Source organism: Hippocampus zosterae, chromosome 10 (assembly GCF_025434085.1).
Source record: "Hippocampus zosterae strain Florida chromosome 10, ASM2543408v3, whole genome shotgun sequence".
NCBI classification, from domain to species: Eukaryota; Metazoa; Chordata; class Actinopteri; order Syngnathiformes; family Syngnathidae; genus Hippocampus; species Hippocampus zosterae.
The window spans coordinates 17,041,550-17,064,642 of record NC_067460.1 but is presented as its reverse complement, the minus strand read 5'-3'; the positions used below and the strand labels follow the sequence as shown (position 1 = coordinate 17,064,642).

Below are 23,093 nucleotides of genomic sequence, written 5' to 3'. Positions count from 1 at the left end.
ACTTAAAACAGAAAACATCTAAATAATCTAGCTGAAAAGGGCCTTCAACTGGGAGGTGAAAGTGAATGGGAAAGTAGCACATTTGCAGTTAAAATGCTTTACGTTGCTTATCTGCTTATTCACGAGACTAATGGCACAGGATGAAGAAAAGGCCGCACAGACGCACACATTCGTGCCCTTTTTAAAGTATTTATTTATATATATATTTTTAAATCTTAGTTTGGTTGATCCTCTTTTTAAACATTGTTGCACTTTAGTATTTTTGTACTCAACATAAATGAAATTGTATAAACAAAGGCAAAAATGCAAACAAAATGCAGGAAAAAAAAAAACAAGAGCCGAGCCAACTTGCAGAGAAGGAAAAGGCTGAGATGAGTACACATACACTAGAGGGCGGCATCTAGGAGGCAAAAATCAAATACATGAGGAGAGTCAGTCATATTTGTGAAGCAGCCCCCCCCCCCCCCCCCATTCCGCCTGAGTCATGTGTAGTGCTTCCGATTCAGTCACACTGAGTCTTCCTGTGGGTCCCCAGCCCAAATTTCACGTGTGAATTGCACGTCTTTTTATCCCACTCGTCACCTCCTCAGCGCTCTTACTATGGGGTCAAGTGTTGGCGTGGTGCAAAAGGCCAGCAGCACAGATCTCGCAGAGGAATCAAGGCGAGTTGGGGAAGTGAAACTTTTGGAAATGTTCATAAAGGATCTTTGTGGGAAGTTTCAAGAGTGCAAATGGCACGAGCGCAGCTTGACCAACCGACGACTGCTGGGTTTTGAAAGAAAACCGTGCAGTCTGGTATAGTGCAACAGGGCCGGTACAAACATTTACAAGTAGATCTGAAGGTCTTTTCGCTGCACCACTTTTCAGTTTGCATTTCACAAGGGAAAATATGACATTCAAACAGGAACTTAGGTGAGTTGAGAAGATTTTTAAAAAATAAAATGTTCTGCTGTAGTCCCCGGTATTTAATTTCCATCTGGCGGTTTTTAAACCTGCCAGCAGTTAACAGCACTGCTGGGGGCTCATGTCACCATGCCTAAAATCGTGCTGTTACACGCCCGTTTTAGAATTCGCTTTTACAGACAACTTCCTATGTTTCCTTTTGATCGTTTGGAGAAGAGTCCGTCGTCCAGTCCCGTGTATCAACAATTCCAAACCAGAGGGAGAGTCATATTCAAACTGTGTCATCTGTCCAAGCGGAAGGTGTAACAGAATAAAGGGACGACTGGGGGTCCACAGCAATTCAGGGTGGAAAGAGAAGAAAAAACAGGGTTGTTGTCAGTTTTGATACTTCGGTTTTGAATAATATGTCAAATTACTCCCTTTTAGGTTTCTGTTTGGCTAGCGACCTGCCACATCTCTCTCAAAGAAAAACCGACGCAACAGCACTAAGAATGACATCAACAGAAGAAATATTTAAAAAGCAACAAAAATTATTAATCTCCTCTTATTCAAGTGTCTTGATATATTAACACAAATACGAACAATCATTTTAAGACATAGAAAGAGCCCTGTCTCTCTTCTCTGTCCGCTTTTGGCAGGAAATGTCAAGATTTATAAAGCAAAACCGTAAACATTTTGAAAACATTGAACAATAAAAATGAAATTTAAAAAAAAATTAAATAAAAGCCTCCCCAACATCTAAAAACAGAGAAACAAATAGCAGAAATTGCAAAAGTGTTCTATACATGGCATTGCTGTACAAGGAAAGGAGCAAAAATCTGGTAAAACTACACACAATGCAAATACACTGTCACAGACATGAGAAAGGTAACAACGGGTGGGTGGAGATGGGGGAGTCCAAAAAGTAACATGAGATCATGAAAGGGAGGAAGAAGGAAAACATTGTGTGACCTCAAAGTGCAGAATTCATTTTTTTCTCTTAATTGTTGTCATCCTTGACACAAAAATCCATTTTTCTATAATAATGTCATCTTAATAAACATTATACTGGAAACTGTGATAACAACAGGAACTATATTGACCAATATGTCTAACATGGACATTACCATTTGACAGTAAACTATATTTAAGAAAAAAAATAGGGGGCGGGCGGGGAGATAGAAGAGACATTTGCCAGTGGGAGGAACATTAAAAAAAAAAGGTGCTGGTCTGTCCTCTGTGTAAATGACACTGAGCTCGGTCTTTGGGGGGGAGCATTGGAGGACTCCAAACACCATCCGTGTCCCGTCTGACAAGCTCTGCAGTTTTCAAGCGCGAGGGGTACAGGGAGAGGAGCGGTGTGCAGCTTCAAGAGTCCTTTCTTCTCCACGCTTCTCCTTGAACAAGTGTGCGCACGAATAATCAGACACGCGCACGCACATGCGCGCACGCAATGCAAATACTTTGGATCTGTTGCAGCAGTGTGTGTCATTTCTTTGTGTTGTTGGGAAGTCAAACCGGCTACGGCAGCCACTGAGGCACAAAACGCTGTGTGCATGAAAGGTGCTCGGAGGTTGCCGTGGAGTTGGTCGTTGTCAAGAAGAATCGACTGGTAACAAGTGATTTTTGTGCAGGAGATGGTGGCACTTTGACCTTTTGAACGCCGATAGCTCCAACTGTCATGTGAGGTCAACAACCCCGCCCCCACAGACAAGACGTGAGGGATGGATAAACGGAGGATGGCAGTTTGGCATGATACAGCTCAACTCAAGTTAACACAAGTCAGGATGCTTGACATAGACCACTGTACATGGGATACAACACAACCTGTCGAGAAGAAAACAGAAAAAAAAAGCGAACAATTCATTTGCGGCCATAAATTATTGCAGTTTGCGAGGTGGGATTTTACACGCAGAAGATTTCATTTCTTTTCTTAACGTTTAACTGTGCATCTTTTATGAACCATACGTTTGAAATGATCAATGGACTTTCATTTCCAAAATGATGTCCCGGCGCAGTACAGAAACATTTTGCATCGGCCACTGGATTGGACCGAGCCTGAGGAGAGGATTACCGGTACGTACCACTGCTAAACTCCAGCCTGCTCCATGCTGTATTGCAGGTCAGGGGGCTTATAGCTGAGAAGCATATCTGTGGTGCAGGAAGAGGGATAGCAGGTCGCCGCGTGGAGCTCCCCTTCAACGTCACATACTGCTTGAAATAAACATTTTATTGCTGATATGGACTTTTTTTTTAAGTCAATCATGTTTTATATCTTTGCATCTTTTTTCTGCTGACCTGACTCTTCCCGCTGGTGCAGCTGCTGGCTTTCTGAGAGTGACGTCTGGCTGAGAATGTCTGACATGCGAGCAGAACTTAGCGCCTTCCCAGCCAAAAGGCTCATCCCAGACATGGGCTCAGCCTGGTCCTGGACAGAAGTTGACATTCATAAAACCGTCTTTGAAACGAAATGATATTGAACTTGAATTCTGAGAAGTTTTCGGAGGTCATGGGAAGCTTTTCCGCAGGATGACAATTCAATATGTTATGGCAGGTTATAGTCACTCACATATGCATCATCGCAGGTCTGGATGGTGTGGTGACGCTGAAGCTGTCCTCTGGATCTGTAAGCTTCTCCCTGCTGACCTCGAGAATAACCCACGCCGTTGTGATCGGGCACCTCCATAGCTTGCCCTGTCTGTCTGCACTCTATATGTTCAGAGTCTGATTTAAAATAAAAAAAGATATGTAAACTTATGGTAAACTTCAATGTCTATCCAGTTAGTGCTGGGTAAACCAACCTCTAGTTGTTGGAGGACTCAGACTCATATAGCCACGTCTGTGAGTAGGGGAGTTGTAGGGAGGGGTGCTCCCTCTGGGAGGACGCAGGAGGAGCTCATGACCTTCTCCTGCTTTGGCCAGCAGGCCCTCATGGGTGTGGTGGTAGCCAGATGGTACCTCATCTTCCTCCATGCTCTCCGAGTGGGGTAAGCTCGGACAAGGTGCTTGGTCAGGCTGCTGTTGTGGCTGAACATCCGGTGGTCGGATCTGGAGAAGGTGGTGGTAGTGCTTGCCTGCTGGGGAGCTTTGAGGCGGTTGGGGTTCCAAACTCTCACCCTGGCTCAGCTGGCAGAGAAGTAGCATCTCGCCGTATTCCGGTGTCGTGCTACTGGGCGGTGTTGGGGGTGCAGGACATGAGCGAGGGCTCTGCCTCTTCAGCAGTGCTGCCAGGTCCTGTGGCGGTAACCGAGGATCGGCATGTCCCGTCAAAGAGTGGCGGGGGGACAGGAGACCCTGCAGAGTAGGTGTAACGTGCTGTTGTGGGGGGCGGTAGTCCACTGGAGTTGGAGAGAGTAACGCTTGCTGTAGTGCTGATGGGGTGCCATAACTCCCGGTCCCCAAAGCGCCACTCTGGTAACCCTCCAGTCCGGGTACGTTGAGAGAGGCCCCCTGCAGGTAAGGTCCATAGGAGCCCAACACTCCAGGGGCACCCCGAGTGGCCGCTTCATTAGAAAAAAGGTGGGAAGCGAGCTGGCTCTGGTCATAGGCTGATGTGAAACGGCCAAGGCTACGACTGGAAAGAACACAAGAAAATGGGATGTTTAGCAAGAAGACATGATATCAGTCCTCTTGACATTAAAATTTGACTGGTCGAAGAAGGTGGAGAAGGTCACTACGTTCACTCAACACGGAAAGGTCTCCAAATACGTCAGGTCCTTGCTCACACTCAAAAGTCTTCGCTGAGAGATTAATGGGTCTTTGTGGCGGATTTCTGGGTAAGCATTTGAGCAAGAGTGATTACACATTCTCTCAGAGAAGGCAGAACAGGGGTGTGATTGCTGAAACACGATACAAATCTCCTACTTGAAACTATGGACACTTCTAAATGTGCCGCCCCAGCACATACTCTACATGCACTCACCAAATACTGTAAACGGAGGTGGCACAAGAGCTGCTGTTGTCATCTGATCAACGTCAATGAGGGTTTTCCACTTACTGTTGTGTCAGTGTTGGTAACTAATGTCCTTCACACCTGTACTTAAATGTAAAACGTTTACTCTAAGTGACATTTGTTATGGTGTGATTCAGATTATATTAAAAGAAACAGTTCAAGCATAGAAAAAAAACCAGGGTCCTGCAAAATGAAATGGACTGGAGTCCATTCAGGGGCCTGAGGTTATGTTGCGAATTACAACACCCAAGGTCCGTTGGCATTGGAGGCTATTGACAAATCACTGCACAAGAAGATTGATGTCACCTGTGCGACTCTGCGTTGTCTGCACTCAGCTGCTTCCCGAGAACTCGGTGTCCACAGGGTGTCGACAAAAAGCTACCCTGCCTCTGTGGCCCAACTCCCAATTCCACTTCCTGTACCTGAATAGTCACCTGAATAAATCAGACATTGGTTACTTTACAACATCGGAACACATGATCAAAAGAGTATTTGAGTCAAAAAACGGGGCACTTGTATTCTTTGGCGTTCGACTCAGCATGACAGATTTGTTCTTGTTTTACTGCTTGGTGCTTTGTACCGCCTTTGTTACGGATTCGTCTTACTGTTCATTGTGTATGTTAAATCGCTCCATCTACAGCACTTTGTATGCAGCGATGGCTGTTTGAAAGTGCTCTATAAATACTGTTGACTTGACTTGACAAAAGCAAAAAGAAGCACGATGAAATGTAGTCAACTGAGCACACGATACGCAAGCCATAGCCATGAAATTTGAAGCTGTAAATAATGCACATATCGTGTAGTCCTGGTTGTTTCCATAAAGCATCACGAATACAAATTTTTATGTTACTGTTGTGCTTAGGCTGAAGTGCCAGTTGTTTGACGAGAAAGTACACTCAAGCAGAGCCGATTTGAATGCCAATAAGAAGGCTTCAATGTATGGATACAATTTAAAATGTTAACGAACAACCCAAAAAACAGTTAAACATGAACGTGAATCTCTTGGGATCGGGATAAATCAGAATGAGGTGCAGTTTGCTGCAAGAGTAAAATGCATGTGCGTGTGTATGTGTGTGCGCTCGCGTGTGTTACAGTCCAAATGTGACAGTAATGTAACCAAGTCAAACTACAAAAAACAAAACCTCACTTGCTGCTGTTGAGGCACACCCTGAGCCAATGGGACAGAAGGGTGTACAGATGACTGCTGACTGGCTGGTATAGCAACTCTTGGAAGGCCTGTGGGAGGTGGGCTACCACTCTGGCCCTGGTACAGTGAAGGAGAACCATGCTGATACGGTACTGAGGATGGACCTAGGGATGACAAAGACAAAATCACATCATAAAGATCAGCTCTCTTCATACACTGTAGCTTCTGAGTGAACCACAGGGCAGTTCTACAGAAGGACAATGTTCTCGGTCTTCAGGAGGCATTCAAGTATGTCGTGAAGGCCAGAATTGTAGAGTTCAAGTCGGTCACTATCATCGACTTTGCAGCATTAGTGGCTGAGAGTTTTTAGATAGCGGTGTTCATTGAGGAGGGATTTATCCATCCATCCATTTTCTAATCCGCTTACCCTCACAAGGGTTGGAGGCGTGCTGGAGCCCTTGCCAGCTGTACTCGGGCAGTGGGTGGGGTACACCCTGAACTGGTTGCCAAGCTATCGCTGGGCACACATAGACGAACAATCATTAACACTCCTAATCACACCTAGGGACAATCTAAAGTGTCCAATTAACCTGCCATGCATGTTTTTTGGAATGTGGGAGGAAACCGGAGAAAAAACAAGCAAGCACGGGGAGAACAATATTCAGGTGCGTGTTATATTTGAGAAATTACGGTACGAACCGTGCCCTTGCATCATGCCTGCGGAGCCGGGCGGAGAACTCTGATTTGGCTGTCTGAAGAGGTGGTTGCTCGGATGTGTTGGCGGTGGACTGGATGGCTGGATATGCAACCTGAGGGAGGACAACAGAGGGACTATGGAGAGAATATCGCTACAACACCTGTATAACACTTCTATCGAGAGCTCTGCACCAATCGTATCAAGTTCATTCTTCGCTGTTTGCAAAGTAGTGCTACGATACACTAAATACTTTACCTCTGGAGCTGGTGAGTTAGGTGACTGGGATGACTTTCTCCATGGCCTAAAGAAAGACCCTGTAGAGAATAATTTTGCAATATTTGATTTTATGATCGAAGAGAGAGTAAGTTGCCCCTTAATGAGTGGGCAAAAAATAGTTTCATGCACTTTTTTTCTTTAATGTTTTTGTTTGCAAAGGAATGCAGAGACTTGTATCTTCGCGGTATAGAATTCAGACATTCTTCTCTCCAAAGACACGACTCTGCATCAGGACGTGACTGTAGCGCATACCTGGATTTGCTGGTGGAGGATTTGTTGCTCTTGCTGGTAAAGGATATGCTGTTGTTGGGTGTGTTCCAGGAATCGCTCATCCTGCTGGGCCGCGTACATTTTCTGGAGCTGTTCGCACTCCTGTAAAAGGATCAGACAATTAGGAATTGAGACTGAACACAATTCAAGCACTTTCTTTCAATTTAATGAGGAATACTTATGTAGAAGGCAAGGCAAAGCAGCTTTATTATATACAGTATATAGCACATCTCATGCACAAGGCAACTCAATGTGCTTCACGCAAGCAAAGACAACACCGAAATGCATTGAAAAGAAAACAATCTGCACGCAATTGTACTATGATGGATGATTAGTATGCATATAACGTCTAAATCCACGATTCCGTTTCCAAAATGATGCATTCTATTGCATGAGGTATCTGTACTTTGTACACATTTTGACCCAAAGATTGGGAAAATGCTGGACACGTAGGGCTGTAAAATAAAAGACCAATCGTAACCTCTGTCAGGCAGGTCAGCCAATGACGAGTCAATGACAAATAATCCCCCCCGCACCCCCAACAATAAAGCTAGTAAGTACCTGCTTGAGTTGCTTAATGAGGCTACTGTTCTCTAGATGTGTTTTGAAGGCTTGAATGGTGGCGGCGCCGTCAGAGAACCTTCTGACAGGTGAGAAGCGTTCCATAGGAAGATGAAGTGTGTTACAGTCTTTATAGCTTGATCTGAGGAGCAAAACAAATCGTACAAGCACACAAAGGTCACACACGCACACACACCCATGAAGAAACCAGCCACACAGGTATGACATGACATAACATAAAAGACGCAAACATTTTCAGTCACAGACAAGGACAAGGTACACAAACAAACAAATAAATAAAAATGATTAGTTATCATTCACAAAACATTATGAGCCAGGTTTGTAGAACAGTCATACTTTGAAAGTTCAGGAAATTCAATGCCCTCCAAAGTTTTTGAAAAAAGCCAATCATTCCTTTATTTTTTGTTGTATCCTGAAGAAATTTGAGTTTCAGGTCAATGAAATACACACACAAAAACATTACCTCACCGTTCCGGTGCTTTTGGAGTGGACTGTAGATGTGTGTGCGTGTGTGTGTGTGTGTGTGTGTGTGTGTGTGTGTGTGTGTGTGTGTGTGTTCGCAATGCCAATCTGACTGGCACTCAAGGGCTAATACTGTATTTGTGGGAGTATTTTGTACTCTGTCATGTTACTATTGCTTCTGCTGAAAGGAAACTGTTGTGGTGTCATAAAGCAGGGATATCATTGCTGGGTTGACAACATTTACATCAGATTGCTGATGCCCACAAAGAGCCACCTCAATCGGTCAAAGCATCAACCTTTGACAAACAAGATCAAGAAGACAGTGGAATGTGTCCGTTGTAAATCAACCAGACCAAAACACCGCAAACAACGTCATGAACTGAAGACAAAAAAGTATCTACATCTAAAACAAAGGTTTCTGTTGTATCGAACTGCACTGTCGCTGTGGCAATCGTTCACTTCGCATCAAACACCACTACTTAAAAAAAAAAAAAAAAAAACATTTTTTCCCTTTGACATTAAACTGCGGTCAGCTTCGGCAATTCTGCATGATCAGTGATGAATATGCTGTTCTCCACTACGAGAAGACAGAGTCTGCAAGTTTGAATCGGTTCAGTTTGTGCGTAATACAGCACAGAGTCGGCTCATCCCCTCACCGGGTGTGTGTGTCAGGGGCCCAGCCCACCCTCTGGCGGGGGCCCTGTGACCGTTGGGGCTCTGCCGAGGGATCGCCATGCGATGTGCTCATGAGCGCGTGCGTCGTGTGCCGCTTGCAGCGGTTCGCCAGGTACCTGGGCCGCAAGGAGGGGGAGGATGGGGTGAGGGTGGGAGACATGAAGCAGTGCTGGTCAGCTCACTGCCCTTCTTAACTACTGCAGACAGAGGGGAAGGCCAACCCATTCCCACCACTGCCAAAAGGAGGAAAAAAGTCTTGCCTAAAAGTAAAATATGAATCCACAAAATAATTTTAGATCTTATGAATACTGGACCAGAGATATAAATGGTTTACACTTTACAAGCTTTGCAAGCTGAGAGTTAGCAAAGCTGGAAAAGAAAGGGTGGAAACAAGTGTAAATTTGCCTTTACGGACATGAGAATCAGAAAGTGGCAGATTCAGAGTTTGCCTGGAATTGTAGGCTGATTGAGTTGAGAGCCAGAGAGGAAGGCACTAGCACGACGATAAAAGTAGCAGAGGTAAGGGGAGCACCACAAGCAGAGTGGCCAGCACCCGTGGGGAAAAAGCAAGGCAACCTAGAGGCACACATTCCCAGCAACCAAGACCACCAGCATAAGATACAATCGCTGCTGTACAAAGAGGACTAGTTAAGACGCCACGTTTACGACACTAACAATCCCTGTAACAGTCAGCGACTGTTAAGGTAACGTGCCACTCACACTATCCAGTTTTGACAGCACCGCTCTGTACAACATACCTCACAACCAAAAGCAGTTATGGTAAGTTACCTTTGTACGGCTTCTTGATCTGGCTCTCCATCTGATCCCTCTTCATCCACCGGAGCAACAGCAGGAATAGGGTGCTGAGAGAATAAGGCAGAGAGTTTCCTGGTCAACAATAATGTCCATTCATTTTACATGTCAACTAATTATTATGTAATTATATAAATATAATTATGATAATGGCAATAATAATAATAATCAATGGTCTGGCTACTCACTGGACTGGTAACAAGAGGTGATGGACCCCGGGGCCTTTTCAGGAGCTGAGCATGTAGTTGGATATTGGCACCACCATCGGAAGCTCTTCGACCCAGGGGCCCCATGCCATTGAGTAACTGCAGAGTGGGTGGTTGCAGCAGCGACTGCTCCTGAAGTACAAACATGCAGAGAAAATCAATAAAGCCAGGAGTTCATCTTGGCCCTCATACTACGTGGCATTGCTATAGTCCCGGCAGGTTATCTGATGATTTAAGGGGACATCGATGCCACATTGAAATTACGAAACCTTGTACTCCAGGTGCTGCGTTGGCTGTAGGCTCTGCGTTGGCATGAGAGTGTGCATTTGCCCCAATGTCGGCGTGAGTGGAGGAAACGGGGGTTGGGGCATTGCTCCCCGCGGGAAACCTGGTGGCAGTTTCTGGAGGGCCTCTTGCATCTCAGTCCTTTGATCCGAGGAGGAAAAAAAGAGAAAAAGAGACGACAGCATTTTAAATCAATTTCATCATGGCAGAACAAGATCTGTTTTTTTTTTGTTTTTGTTTTTTTAAGAAGCCAATACATGGGAAGAAATTAGAGAGGCAGAGTGATCCATGGCAAGTTATGAACCCCAACAATACCCTGTTGGTGATGTTTGTGGCAATAACAAACTGCAGACTAAAAGGATATGACTGCATTACCTTTGGTCTGGTACACCCACAGTGTGCCGCCTCATTGAGAGGTACCTAGCCATGGCTTCAGGAGATGGCTCTTCACCTTCATCACTGTCGAGTGCCATATTGCCATCCGGCTAAACAAAAACCAAACACATACTTTGAGCACTATCCAGTGTTCTAACATACGAGTATATTTTACTGCAGTTGTGAATCTACTTGGATATTGATAATGGCAGGCATTTACAATCAGTTTACAATGGACGTAAATGTTAAATTTCTGCTTTATATCATGATTTTTCTTCACATTCTAATTCACAGACACATTCGGAAATAGGCATGACATACAATTACAAATTTAGATGGACAAAATGTTCATGAAATGTTGAATTCTGTGAATACAGAACATCCTCAACTCACTTCAACAATCTGGTTCTCTGGGTTGATAAGCTGGACATGAGGAACCGTTATGTTGATTGGATTACCCTGTGCATCCATCTAGGCAAGCAAACATGGGAGACAAAAAGGTCAGGGGAGGATTGCACTCATTTGTGAAACAATCCTCTTAGGGGAAGTGGGATTGGCACCTTGGCTAAGGTCAGTTACCTCCATTCAGCATAAGGGCTTTAAAACTTGCCATTTGATACGTAGGTATAATAGGATGCATTGATTAAACGATTAAGTGATGCAAAATCTTAATTTCATTGACACTTATTACTAATTTGAAAAGTTGTCTTTTTATTAGCTCAAAAATCACACTTTGAATCAAGATTTACTCCAAAAATATACCTCTAAAGTCCCACAAAAACTTGGTTTAGGTTGAAACGTCACTATGCAGATATTGCAAGAACGCCATCAATGTCATAAAAACAGACTACGAGTGTTGGGCCAAAGACTTCTATGACACGATTTGGTTAATTTCATAATCATTCACAAACCTTACAATTCAAGTAGGGCAGTAAGGTTTATATAATGGCGACACTCTAATGGTATGACATTTTATTTTCATTTCCATTGTTTATTGTGGAAACAGTATTTTGAAATTAGACCAATTGGAAATCAGACTGCCGCACAGAAGAGAATGTGGTCAAATTTGGAGGTTCCGCTACGAAATTAAATCAAAAGCACTTACCTGTACAGCGTTAAGGGGATAGCTAATGGGGCGTGGTGTGGGTGGAGCAACACGCAACGTCTTGTGTTTCTTGAGACGATCGGATAGCAAACTGTAGATGGCACTGTAGTGATCATATGCATCTGTGTGCAGGGACTGAAGAAGGAAAACCACACAAAAAGCTTTTTAATCACATCTCGCCACAACATTAAGACCACTTGTGCAATTTAATCCAATACAAAATCTGCATACAAAATCGGGCCTTTACAGACCTAATAATGCTTAGTTACGATTTTGTCTGACCTGAATTGCACGTTCTCGGTCCAGGCCCATCTCAGACATCGCTATGAGCACTTGCTCGTTGATAAGCTCCGTTTCTCTTTCAGTCTTAACCAGCTCACACTCTGCGATCAACTGAATGGGAGATGGAAGGAATGAAACGGGATTAGAAAGATAACATCCAACAGAGAAACATTTTTGTGGTGCATCAAGTACCAGGACAATACCAAACCAAACGTTTCTGGCAAAAATGACTCAATACCATCATTTTTAAGTGCCGGTGTTTGAAGAGGAAGAAAAATGCAGCGAAGCGGCTCAACTCTGGGTAAAAACCGCTGCAGCGCTAACTATAGAGCTCACTGATGGCTGAACTGGGACTGACTTCCATTGATAACAAATCTGTGAATTATTTGGTAATAAGTCTTCTTGCTCCCTATCGGCTCCCAGGCATTGGCATACAGCGACCCGCTGCGCGATTTGCATTACGTAAACCAGATAAAATGAAGAGATTACATTTTATTTGTGGATGTGAAGTAGGTTGGAGATTAGGGCTGCACAATACTGTATATCCAAAAAATATCATAGTAAAGTACCAAAAACTAAAAGAGCATCTCCTTTGTTTTTTGTTTTTGGCTGCAAGGTATACCTTTCTTATATTGTTATACTGTGCAATCCTAATACCAATTCAAGAATAATGCTCATAACATCATTCTTCCTAGAATCCAGAGGTGCACAGTCGTTGTCAGATAGCTCTCACCCTGTCAAAGTCAGGGTCCGGGTCCCCTTGTCTCATCCACTTGTTCTTACAGATTTGTTCCATTGTTAGCCGTCTGCTGGGCTCCAGAACCAACATATGTCTGATCAAATACTCGCAGTCTGTTAAAACACACACCCACACAGTTGATTACCGTAAGAGCGATAGGAATGCTGCTTGCAACATACATGTTTATGTTAAAATAAATAACTAAATAAATATTTGTTCAGAGAGCTGCAAGACTATGCAGAGCACCTGTTGGCTCAATGTGTACTTTTACATGTAATTTTACAGCAAGCCATTTTACACATGGGGAAATTCAGCCGACGGGAGGAGTTGTATTTGAAGTCGACAAGGTCTCTGTCTTTCTGAGCGGTTAACCCTCAGACTTAGCAACGTGATGCAATCCGAACCATAAGATTTTGATCCATTTCCCCGACTAACTGGTACGATCCACAAGCCCGTCACTCGCCAGGTGGTCTCACGAGTCGAGTATGTGGAAGAAAAAGGTTGAAAACATTTGAACCCATTAATGTTGGCATGGCGCCAAACGACCCAAAGAAAACCTGGACAGGTGATGAAGTGGGTGATGATAACCACACTTGTTAATGTTGCAACAGTAAAGGTAGCGCTTCTGATTCACTTGCTGCTAGCGGTGTCAACAAGAATTGGAATGACCCAAGAATGGCCAGATGTCTATTTATGTACTGTATGTATTAATTATCTTAATGATCTGCTGTTACCCACCGCCTAATTTACCTGGCAACAGTCAAATAAGGGGCACATATTTTTTTTCCACTTAAAGCACTGAGTAATATTATAGTGCAACTAATTAGGGAAGAAATAAGACCTACCTGTAGACATGAAGAAGGGGATACGGAACTTGCCACTTAGGACACGTGCTCTCAAATTCTGTAGAGTACTGCCATCAAAGGGTAGGGCACCACACACCAAGACATATAAGACCACACCTAAGCTCTAAACAAACAAAAGAGAAAAGAGTTATCGCAATTTCCAAACTACAATTGCTGCTTCACTATAATTAGCCGAGTGCCTCTATACTACAGGATAGGACATTTGTAAAGAAAAAGGTTCCACAGTTGGGGAAAAAAAGAAGTAAATAAGTCTTGATTACTTTAAACACTGCTAAACACTTTTTTCCCCAAACACGGCTAGTTACTCGGTAGCCTCCGAGAAAATGAATCGCTATCTTCATCTTGCCCCTCCTGCGCACTTAACCCACCAAAGCGCTCAAGAAAAGCCCCAAAACTCGGTAGTACACACGTTCTCCGTCTCTCTTTCATTGTCAACGTCACTCACGTCACATGGCAACTTCTGTCCTCTTTATTGTGCGGCCATCTGGCCACTGTCCTAACATACTATACATCTGAATGAATACTGTACCAACAAGATAGTTTCAAATCTATTGCCAATGTGAGATTTCAAGATCTGACATGACAAAAATTCTCTTGACAGATGTTGGAGGAGTGAAAATGTTATTGTCAACTCACCCATATATCTACTTTCGGCCCATCATATTCTTTGCCTTCAAATAGTTCTGGTGCAGCATAGGGTGGGCTGCCACACCAGGTCTTCAACAGTTGTCCTCGGGAAAACAGGTTACTGAAACCAAAATCTGAAAGGAAATAGAGCGGTGATCACATTAATTCCCTGGATGCATCTCTGAGCAAATGGAATATGCTTCCATCACATGTTGGCAGTTGCCTACACGTAACTCATGTTGCCTGAAAGCAATAAAGCCAGTCAGACTCTGTGGAGTGCCAGCTCACACACCTGCTATTTTGATGTTGAGATTGTGGTCCAAAAGCAGGTTCTCTGCCTTCAGGTCTCTGTGAACGATGTTACGGCAGTGACAGAAATGAACTGCTGCAACAATCTGTTTGAACTTCTTCCTGGCATCCTTTTCTGCCATACGTCCATGGGCCACCAGGTGGTCTGGACATGAAAAGCACAATTGAGTTGGTTGAAAGGTTTCTGTAGGGATTCCTCTACAAAGAAAAAAACATCTGACAACTATCCCCGATAATTATTGAGAAGCACAAATATTGCTTTGTTTTCAATTTGACCATGTTTACAAATGTTAAGAAATGTGACATTTCTTTTTGAATTTCCAAAATGAATGAATAAATAAGAACCTGTTCAACAGTACACAAAAAGTAAGCACAAATGTCTTCTAAAACATGTTGAGTGGGGGTGACAGCCTTACCAAAAATTTCGCCGCCGCTAGCATATTCGGTTACCAAATAAATCATTCTCTCTGTCTCCATCACCTGAGGACAAGAACGTGTATTACAACCAAACCAGAAAGACCATCACAGAGTAATGGCCAACTTAACAGAAACGGTAAGCAGAATCTGCCTTCTCACCTGGTACAGACGGATGATGTGCGGGTGTTTTAGCAACTTCATGATTTGAACTTCCCTAAATATCTTTTTCAAGTTTTCATCATCCAGCTGGGTCTTGTCCACTATTTTTATAGCCACCTGGTAACAAAGAAACAAGATTGGGATACATGAGAAATCAGGGAACGTGAGTGACGGTTAATGGAAAGAAAGGAAGGAGGAATGGGACACAAAGTCACTACACTTTACAAAGATCTCACACGCTGGATCGGCTCGGGCGATATTTTGCATTTTATGACGAATCTGTAGGGTCAAGGGGTTAGCGCGTCGACCTCTCAGGGCAGAGGTTGTGGGTTCGATTCCGGTTGCCTTCCTGTATGGAGTTTGCAAGTTCTCGCCGTGTCTGCGTGGGTTTCTCTCCGGGTAATCCGGTTTCCTCCTACATTCCAAAAACATGCATGGCAGGCTGTTTGAACACTCCAAATAGTCCCGAGGTGTGAGTGTGTGTGCGGATGGTTGTTCATCTCTGTGTGCCCGCTGATTGGCAGGCAACAGGTTCAGGGTGTCCACCACCGACTACCCGAAGACAGCTGGGCTGCGATCCAGCATGCCCAGCGACCCGATCAGACGATCAGAAAATGGATAGGTCGATGGATGAAAAATCAGTGGTTCATTGTAATGTCATAATTTGCTGATGTGTGTAGATATCGTATATTAGATAGAGAGATAGAGAGATAGAGAGATAGAGAGATAGAGAGAGAGATAGAGAGATAGAGAGATAGATAGAGAGATAGAGAGATAGAGAGATAGAGAGATAGAGAGATAGATAGAGAGATAGATAGAGAGATAGATAGATAGATAGATAGATAGATAGATAGATAGATAGATAGATAGATAGATAGATAGATAGATAGATAGATAGATAGATAGATAGATAGATAGATAGATAGATAGATAGATAGATAGATAGATAGATAGATAGATAGATAGATAGATAGATAGATAGATAGATAGATAGATAGATAGATAGATAGATAGATAGATAGATAGATAGATAGATAGATAGATAGATAGATAGATAGATAGATAGATAGATAGATAGATAGATAGATAGATAGATAGATAGATAGATAGATAGATAGATAGATAGATAGATAGATAGATAGATAGATAGATAGATAGATAGATAGATAGATAGATAGATAGATAGATAGATAGATAGATAGATAGATAGATAGATAGATAGATAGATAGATAGATAGATAGATAGATAGATAGATAGATAGATAGATAGATAGATAGATAGATAGATAGATAGATAGATATAGATAGATATAGATAGATAGATAGATAGATAGATAGATAGATAGATAGATAGATAGATAGATAGATAGATAGATAGATAGATAGATAGATAGATAGATAGATAGATAGATAGATAGATAGATAGATGCAATTTTTAGGGGGAAACATTTTAGTTGATTATTTTCAAAAATCATTAAGTCCTACTATACACTAAATAGTGTGTGCATGAAATAATTTAGCACTAAATCATTTGACACTTCCTATTGGTTTATCACCCACACACTGCCACGCGACAGCAGCAACAAATATAACACACACTGTGATTTTTTTGTTGTTGTTTTGAAACCTTGCGTGGTGAACAAGATCAACCATAAAGATACTCGTCTCAAGGTCCCGCGAGACAGAAAACTCAATGAAAATGAAGCGCTCCAACTTGGCAGACTGTAATTACAGCGGGGCCATCTCTGTCTGCTCTCAATAACCAGTCAAATCAGAGCCTTTGGGATTAGCACATCAACTTTGTCAAATCGCAATTATATTGTAAATGCAAGTACCGTAAATGTTCATCCCAAGCTGAAAGTTTTAGCAGCTGCACAGCCATTCAGCCGTTTTTTTTTTTTTTCCTGAGAGGAGTGGCTGTTTTGTAACGGCAAAGCGGGGAAGGCACTTGACGAATGAGTAGCAATCTACATCACAACCATGCCAAAATCTGATCCGCTCATTTTGCAATCCTTGTGCCTTTCGGCAAATGAGCGACAAGGCGCATTACGGTCAAACTTACCCTGAACGGGAACAATGCTATGCTCCCATAGACCCCAAACATGAACTTTGAAAGTCAGTAAGGTCATTGCATCGCTACCCAGTCCGCAGCAATGGGACCAACAGTGTGTAAGATGATGGGCATGTGACAAAGCGCTTCCCTGACAATTAGGAATGGCAGAATTCCTTTCATGATTTGATCAAGTAGATCTGAGGGGACTGTTTAAAAATGTTACCCTCTACTAAAAATAAATAATTGTCTGTTGAAGTGTGTGTGACAAAATTCCAAACATGTCATACGGGAACAAACACACCACAAAAGCCTGCCAGTTGTGTTCCATCCCAACCTCCCGTTTCCTGATAACCGAGGGGCAGCGGCAGCCTGACAAGACAGACTTCCTGTTCCAGACAGAAAGGGGAAGTAAGAGAGTGAGCGGGGTGGGGTTGGGGGGGGTGAGACTCCTGAGAAAGTACAAAGCAACTTAAAACAATGACAATTTTTAAAACATTCATTCCGCAAAATTTGAGTTTTGTGCACAATGACGTGAATTTCTCTTGTTCGCTTACAAATAACAAAATGAGCTTTCATGTACGATGACAGAAATCAGAGAATAATTTGGACATTTTACGTTCAACAATCACTCCAAACGATTATTATCATTTAAAAAGTTGACGATTCATTTCATAACCGATTAGTTGATGATTAATGAAATAATTTTGACCCCTCTTGTTGTATCACATTGTCAAGTTTGGTTGCGCTAATGTATTGTAGCATCTACTACGGATTACAGAGGGATGAGTGAGTGAACTCACATTTATTAACCAAAACAAAGCTACTGTATATTTGGTGACGAAACATCATGAACTGCACACATTTTCCATGATTGGATTGAATTCATTATTCCAGGTGAATATGCAACCGCCAAAACGTCACTTTTTTGCGGTGCTCCTGACTGACCCAGAATCGGGTGTGACAATTGCTTCACACATAAACCCCATATTCCTCCTTTCCCGCCAAGCTCACTAATCAGATGTGGCATGCCACTCATGACGGGTGATGCAAACCAATCAGCTCTGAGCTGCTGCTCGTCAACTAGGGGGATGCGCCACACGAAGCGAACTTGCAACACACCGAGGCACATTTACAGTAAGTACACAAGCTATGAGTTGTGCTTGTTTGCCGACACAACTAAACACTATCCACAATAATGATAATCAAAATGGCGTTCTTTAAAGCGCCCTTTATGAGAACCCCGAGTGTCATGACATGTTTTTTTTCTATATAATTTATGTGTTTTTTAGTAAGATAACTATGATATTTCAACTTTTCGAATTTAATACATTTTGTAGAAACTTTATTTGCATCTACATCGACAGTGGTGTTTATATCGCAACGCATTCTGGGTAGTGACGTAACTTGGTTGCGCACTGTCGTTTTCATCAGTTGCAGCGAGCCGTCAGCGGCGTTGATCTCCTCTGGTTAGCCTTTTCAATTCGAACCACCGCGCTGGCAAAGACATAAGGAAGCCCGTGATGAAAATGTCAAAATGCTTGGGTTAGCTTAACTTCTTCTGGATAATGTACATTAAAATAAACGGGTCTATCAGGAAAAACTAAATACTTTTTAAAGAGTTTTTTAAATGTTACTTCTTTTTTTTTTTGTAATGGCAATATCATCGAAAGACTACAACATGTGCTTAGGTGTACAGTGCGAAAATTTACATCACAATTAATAAGCGTCGAGATAAAATATGAAAACAGCTAAATAGAACAAAACCAGGAATTAATCGATTACAGCTGACGTCAACCATGAAGAGGAGCTTATATATATTTAGAATATCGGCAATTTTATTTGTTTACTTGCACCATTTTCAACAACTGAGTATTGAGTTTTGAAATTGCCACAATTCGTGCAGTTCAACACAAATGACTTGTCTATTCCAACTGTTACACATCTTAACATGATATCTAGTCTACAAAAAACATGCAGTACTATCCAACTAGGGATGCTAGGGTAAGTACATTGCAACTAGCGATGGCAGAAAGAAAAAAAAAAGTTACCCTGCATCTGAGCAATGCGGTGAATTGCTGTCTTTGACACAGAGCACTACGGTTCCAATCCCAGTCACAACACTTGCATCTCAGAGCAGGAGTATCAAGCTGATTTTTGTCGCAGGCCACATTGTAGTTCCGGTTTCCCTTGGAGGGCCGTTATGAATTTTGGGAAACCATATAAATCTTTAATTACCTCCACATGTTGCATACACAGCGCACAACTTGAGCGTCGAATTTGATGTGCTTTATTTGTTTTTGCGGGCTACATAAAATGATGTGGCGGGCCAGATCGGGCCCCCAGGCCTTGACTTTGACACCTGTGTCATAGAACGTGTATTAGACCCTAATTCCAAACCACTGCCAGTGTTAAAATGAGTCGGATGCATCAGGGAGGGCATTCTGGGTCAAAACAGCTAGATATGCTCTTGTAAAATAACCCACTGACTGCAGTGTCAACTTTCCACCCAAAAAAGGATGCAAATATACTGTGACAAAGGTCATGATTGAATGCGCAATGGACTCATGTGGCCCATTGATGTCTGGATAAATGTCAGTACAACGGAAACCCAGATATGCCTCAAAGCAATGAATGCATAGATAGAGAGAGAGAGAGATAGATAAATAGATGGATAGATAGCAGAAATTATGTGCTCGACCCTCATACCAGATTAATACCACCACTCCTACATGAAACGGCGCTACGGAAGCTTGCCTTTTCCTCGCAAGCTGCAGATGGAAAACAGATTGACGCATGTCTGCTCGTCGGTATGCATATAAACAGAAGCATGATGGTAAACATGGCGCAGCACACAAGTGTACACATACAAGCTGAGAGCCACACGGTAGGCTGAATAATTACACGAGAGCGGTTTCCACTGTAGGCTTCCAAGATTTGAGCACAAAAAGCATCTCACGTGAATCACAATTTGTAATTATTACGTTTTGTTGTGCTTGCATCATGAAATCCAACAATGTTGTCAAATATGCTAACCGAAGTAATTACGTTGTCTTTTGTCTTGACAGGCTTTGTGACAATTGTGATCAAGAGGATGAATGAAAAATAAAAACATGGCTTAAAGCACACTAGTACTTCCTCGTACGGCCCGTGTGTTTAACACACAAAAATGTACCATTGACAACAAGAGTGTAATGGTTACAGCTGTTGAATGAAATAGCGTAGAACAAAATAAGATATTCGACTGTACTATACTCCACTCTTTGTTGCCTGAAGATGTAGAAAAAACACGTTACGAAATGTGCCTTGTCGTCTGTTTGAACCCTAAGAACACAATATAACACACAGCGTGTGTGGCATTAAGTAACAAAGTAGAAGAAGGGGGAATTATTTAATCAAAGAAAAAGAGGTCCAGGATTTTTTCACAAACACTGGAAATTCCCACCATGCAGAACATGCAGCTGTGATTTGCCGCATACAGTATAAGGAAAGGTTTCCCTGCCTGGCGAAGTTTTCCAAACGTTACCTCGGCAGAGGACTGATTTCAACCTGTATCACATAAGCATCAACTTAAAAAATCCCCAGTCGTCGAACTCCTACTTTGTCGATGTGTTGGGTAATGACTCTGTTATTTAGCTTGTGCACCTGTTGCTCATTAGCACTCTTTTTTCCATTCATTTTCCATTAAATTGACACTTGGTTTCAATGCCAAACTCACTGCAGATGTAAAGCTGACACAAAATCAGTACGATATGCCAGTATTACTACTCCTGGGCTTTACTATCGCTACTTTTCTCAACGATTCATTTTCATTAAATTAGTTATCAAAAAAGGACCCCCCGAAGTTACAAATTTGTTTGCTGTAATTTCGAGTTTGACAGTGTGTACTTGGCACGACTAAGCTGTGTATCAACATTTGAGATTGTAAAAATGGAGAAAGGCTGCGTGCTTGTCAAATTTGCTCAGACATTTTCATGGGCGACGGGTTACTTGAACTAACGGAACGTTTATCTCCTTAGAGCTCCCAGTAACCAGGACGCTTAAGTAAATAATGTGAAAACCTCGCTGTACATTTGAAGACACACACAGGCTAGTGTTGGATTGCTGGCATCAGACTGGCATTTCTTTAAAATAGCTTCACCCTAACAAACAGCTAATTCGCGGCTAAGCTAACAGCTACAGAGGGAACATTCTGCGCCTTTTCTTAAATCTTCGCCAATACCCTTCTCTCCGTCCTCTGCGCTTTGCAACACATTAACACCGGGCAATGTTGCTTGGAAATTATGTGGTCCCGACGCTGGTTTGTCTCTCCTCAATGCGCTTACTGTCGAACATTTTCAAGGATGTCCTGCATTGAATGACCTGACGACAAGCAGCGGTGTCACTAAAAAGCGAGCTTGCCGTTGTGTCTGGGGAGCTTGAAGGCCCTAGCTTCGTCTTCAGTGTTCCGCTAAAAAGCCTGGTAAATTCGCGATGACAACTTGCCATTGGTCACCTCAAACAGGGACCTACTCATCGCCTTACCTTTGCTTTTGTAATGATGTGGGTGGCCAGTTTAACGACGGCGAAATTTCCCTTGCCGATGGTCCGCTCGATCTCGTAATGGCCCACTCGGGCAGGGGGGGGCCTGACGGTCGAGGTCTGGGCAGGATTGGAAATGCACCCGGTGGTCGCGCCGGGACGACCCTGGTGGCTAATCCCGCAGGATGGCTGGACTCGGTTCTGAGGCCCCATGGCTGTGTGGTTCGGTCGGGCAGAGTGCGCTATACCGGCCGCGGGAGTCCCAGCGGCACCTCCGCTTGACACGGCCGCCATCTTCTCGCCTCTCTGCGGGAACAACAAGCAGCCTTGCGCAGCGCGCGCACGCCCCCGCCCTGCGTCATTTTACGTGGAGCTCTCCTTCGCAGCGCCCTCTCTAGCTGTTACTATGGAAACCATCAGCGTAACACATGACCTCATCCACAAAAACGTATGGTGGTCGCCAGGGCAACAAAGAACTGCGCATTATCGCTCCGGCTCCAATGATTCAGTCATCCATTGCACAGCGCCGCGAGTAGACGTGTTCTGCAAATGGAATATATTATTGCCTTTAAGTTAGGAGCAACACCTCCCAATCAATTAGAGTGACATTTACTGTAATTGAGATACAGTATGTGTTAATAATGTTATGTTCGAAGCCGAAGGATGTGTGTTATGTAAATAAAAAAATGCATACACAAAACATATCTAAGTCGTCGTCCTGCTGATTTCGGTTGAGTTATGATTCGATTATATAAAATGTGACATTAAATATCGTCACCTATTTTATTCTCATCACTTTCTTCACAGATTCGCTGTCAACGAAAAAAGTCCATAACCTATTAAAAATATTTATAGATTCAAAGGGTACAACAATGAAAGACATGGTGTGAACTTGACAATTGTGTATTCTACTCTTGCGCTTGACGGCAAGCCTTAGACAGCATCACCCCGTGGTAAAATAAGTGACGACAGCTTGTCAAGCAAGACCCAAGGCACTCGCGTAACATGCCCGGGCCGCGTCAATAGCATTTTAGGGCAGGGTGTTTCATATTCCAATTGAATGTATTTGCGTTTCAGCCTTTGTCAAGAGCAAAATAATGAAGTACATCGAGTCGTGAATGACAAAGCAGCTGACATTAGCCATGGGATGTGTATGTGCCTTGTCCCAATAGAAGTTGGGTAACACTGATTTGAAGTTAACTTGCACTAACGAAACATCACAAGTGGAACCCACTATATTTGTATAGCTAAAAAATATATTAAAATTACTACTACTACTACTACTGTTTTGTGTACTGTATTTGTATTTGAGGAACGTAGGCTCATGCTTACGGTTGCATAGTACACTGTAGCCTGACCCATCCATCCATTCATTCATTCGTTCTCCAAGCAGTTT

The 23,093-nt window shown here is 42.9% G+C and overlaps 1 protein-coding gene across 3 annotated transcripts; it reads right to left on the bottom strand.

The window, feature by feature from the left end:
- Nucleotides 1-169: 169 nt before the first annotated feature.
- On the bottom strand, nucleotides 170-22,224 carry sik3 (SIK family kinase 3). 3 transcript variants are annotated; one of them, XM_052078695.1, is made up of 26 exons: nucleotides 21,701-22,224; nucleotides 15,127-15,243; nucleotides 14,967-15,030; nucleotides 14,534-14,695; nucleotides 14,251-14,375; nucleotides 13,594-13,717; nucleotides 12,743-12,861; nucleotides 12,010-12,120; nucleotides 11,728-11,862; nucleotides 11,016-11,093; nucleotides 10,623-10,732; nucleotides 10,232-10,388; nucleotides 9,945-10,094; nucleotides 9,733-9,806; nucleotides 8,925-9,059; nucleotides 7,786-7,927; nucleotides 7,207-7,326; nucleotides 6,934-6,992; nucleotides 6,681-6,790; nucleotides 5,982-6,145; nucleotides 5,141-5,268; nucleotides 3,684-4,456; nucleotides 3,452-3,606; nucleotides 3,181-3,304; nucleotides 2,967-3,093; nucleotides 170-2,709 (listed from the first exon to the last, which is right to left on the bottom strand). In XM_052078695.1, the coding sequence occupies exons 1-25, from the start codon at nucleotides 21,989-21,991 to the stop codon at nucleotides 2,972-2,974; spliced, it is 3,849 nt and encodes a 1,282-aa protein (XP_051934655.1). In that variant the 5' UTR covers nucleotides 21,992-22,224; the 3' UTR covers nucleotides 170-2,709; nucleotides 2,967-2,971. The 3 variants fall into 3 exon arrangements, with proteins under 3 accessions (XP_051934655.1, XP_051934654.1, XP_051934656.1); XM_052078694.1 differs by having other exon boundaries at nucleotides 3,181-3,310; nucleotides 21,701-22,112; XM_052078696.1 differs by lacking the exon at nucleotides 8,925-9,059 and having other exon boundaries at nucleotides 3,181-3,310; nucleotides 21,701-22,106.
- Nucleotides 22,225-23,093: the final 869 nt, after the last annotated feature.